General features: G+C 52.5%; 1 protein-coding gene across 1 annotated transcript; it reads right to left on the bottom strand.

Moving 5' to 3' along the window:
• Window positions 1–414: 414 nt before the first annotated feature.
• CHD9NB (CHD9 neighbor) lies at window positions 415–1,024 on the bottom strand. The gene has a single exon (XM_086688532.1). The coding sequence runs from the start codon at window positions 899–901 to the stop codon at window positions 728–730; it is 174 nt and encodes a 57-aa protein (XP_086544658.1). The 5' UTR covers window positions 902–1,024; the 3' UTR covers window positions 415–727.
• Window positions 1,025–2,193: the final 1,169 nt, after the last annotated feature.

The raw sequence follows: 2,193 nt of genomic DNA, 5'->3' as shown, positions 1-2,193 counted from the left end.
TGTTAGTAAACAGCGAAATATTTTTGAGGGCTGGGTGCAGATAGCTCAGATGCTAGAAGGTCCAAACTGACAGACTTCTGATACGAGGAGACGAAGGGATATCCGCAGAGGGGCATTTTTCTGGGCCTAAACAGCGAGGAACAAGCACCCTCCTCCTTCCTTCTCACCAGTACTCCAGGCTCCACTTCCTGGATGACCAGGCCTTGCTGCCTTCCATTTACCCCCATCACAGTCTGATCCTGATCGTTCCCATAATTCATTAACAACTCTCCCAGTTAAATATTAAATTATTCATACAAACAGTGTGGAGTGAGCCAGGCGAAAACGGCCCTGCTGGGGATGTTGGCGATCCAGCCAGCTCTTGAAGAAAAGGAGAGAAAAGAGAGCAAATGGACCCCCCCCCCCCGCCACACACACACACATGCCAGAGGATGTTCAGAAAGTGAGGCAGGCCGGGGGTCCCTGGACGGTCACAGCTCGGCAAGCACATAGATGTTCCCTGGATCCAGGACAGCCTGCCACCGAGGCTGTGAGAAAGTCCCACGATGTGTGAAGGCTGCTTTTGTCCTCTCCACGGAGAGCTGGGCAAACGGGATTCCTCACAGCTCCAGAGGGCCAAGCCTGAGGAGGGTACCTGGTGAAGGCAGAGATTTCTCGGGACAGGGCTCGTGTCGGGTTTCATGGGCCAGAGGCAGTTCCGGGAAGGAGGTGAGGGTCCAGCCCCACTCTAGAGGAGAGCATCTTGGCTCTTGGGCGCAGGGCCCCCATCCTTCACTGAGGTGTCTTTGCCATAGGCCGCCTCAGTGCCAGCCTCCGGATCCGGCTCTTCCCCCGCGGGCTGCCCTCCGGGTTTCTGGGACGCCCCCACCACCTTGGTGCTCTTGCTCGTGTGGCACCCCATGTCACGTGGGGGCAGAGGGCCCGTGCTCTGGGCCGTTCTGAGGAGGGTCTGGGCTGCGGCCACGGCTGCAGGGCCAGAGTTAAATAACCCTTCGTCAGAGCACCATTGAAAGAGAGATGGTGGGGTTTCTATGGTCACAGGGAGAGGCCGAGTCTAATCTGCATAATAAACCCCTTACCCCCATCCCAGAGGTCCGCCCTCCCTGCCAACGCAGCTAGTTCCCATTCATCTCACCGGAAGAATTCCCTTTGTTAACCCTCAACTTCTTTACACATTATAACCCCCCACCTAGTTACCTGTAAACAGCAGCCTGGGTCTCCACACACAAAGCAAGCCCTGTTACTACGCAACTAGCTGTGACCTTCTTCCACCTCCGGGGTCACATTCAGTTCCAGGACTCACAGACCCCCTGCTTGGAGACCATCCCCTACCTCTGAATGCCAGCTCCACCCAGTGTTAAAGAATGGGGAGTCCTCAGACCATAGACTCCAGGGGTTACCCAAACATGTAATTGAAAGAAATAGCAAGTCGTGTGCTACCCTGGGCCAAGCAAAGTTTACATTCATCATCTTGCTTAGTCCTCACAACAAACCTAAGAGGCAGGTTATGTTATTTAAACATCATTTAACAGATGGAGATACTGAGACACAGAGATAGTGAGTAATTTATGTAAGGCCAGAGCTGGGATTTGAACCCAACTCATCTGGATTCCAGCCTCTCTATCACCGTGCTAATGGTATCTATTTTTTAATTTTTTAATATTTATTTGTGGTTTTTTTTTTGAGACAGAGACAGACAGAATGCGAGTGGGGGAAGGGCAGAGAGCGAGGGAGACACAGAATTTGAAGCAGGCTCCAGAGAGCCTGATGCAGGGCTGGAACTCATGAACCACGAGATCATGACCTGAGCTGAAGCCAGAAACTCAACGGACTGAGCCACCCAGGTGCCTGCCCCTGTTTATTTATTTTTGAGAGAAACTGAGACAGAGCATGAGTAGGGAGCGGCAGAAAGAGAGAGAGACACAGAATCCGAAGCAGGCTCCAGGCTCTGAGCTGTCAGCGCAGAGCCCGACGTGGGCCTCAAACTTACGAACTGTGAGATCATGACCTGAGCTGAAGTCCAGTGCTTACCCGCCTGAGCGAGCCACCCAGGCGCCCCGAATCGTATCTATTTTAAAGACTCCATCAGGCCATCTTCACACACCATCCTAGACATCATCAGTTTGTAAACCAGTCGTTGCTTTTTTAATCTGAGACACACGGGAAAAGGTTTTCAAAGTGATGAATTTTGGG

The sequence above is a fragment of the Puma concolor genome, chromosome E2, assembly GCF_028749965.1.
Source record: "Puma concolor isolate L17-30 chromosome E2, mPumCon1.1.hap2, whole genome shotgun sequence".
NCBI classification, from domain to species: domain Eukaryota; kingdom Metazoa; phylum Chordata; class Mammalia; order Carnivora; family Felidae; genus Puma; species Puma concolor.
The sequence above is the reverse complement of the archived record's forward strand: the minus strand, read 5'-3'. Positions and strand labels throughout refer to the sequence as shown.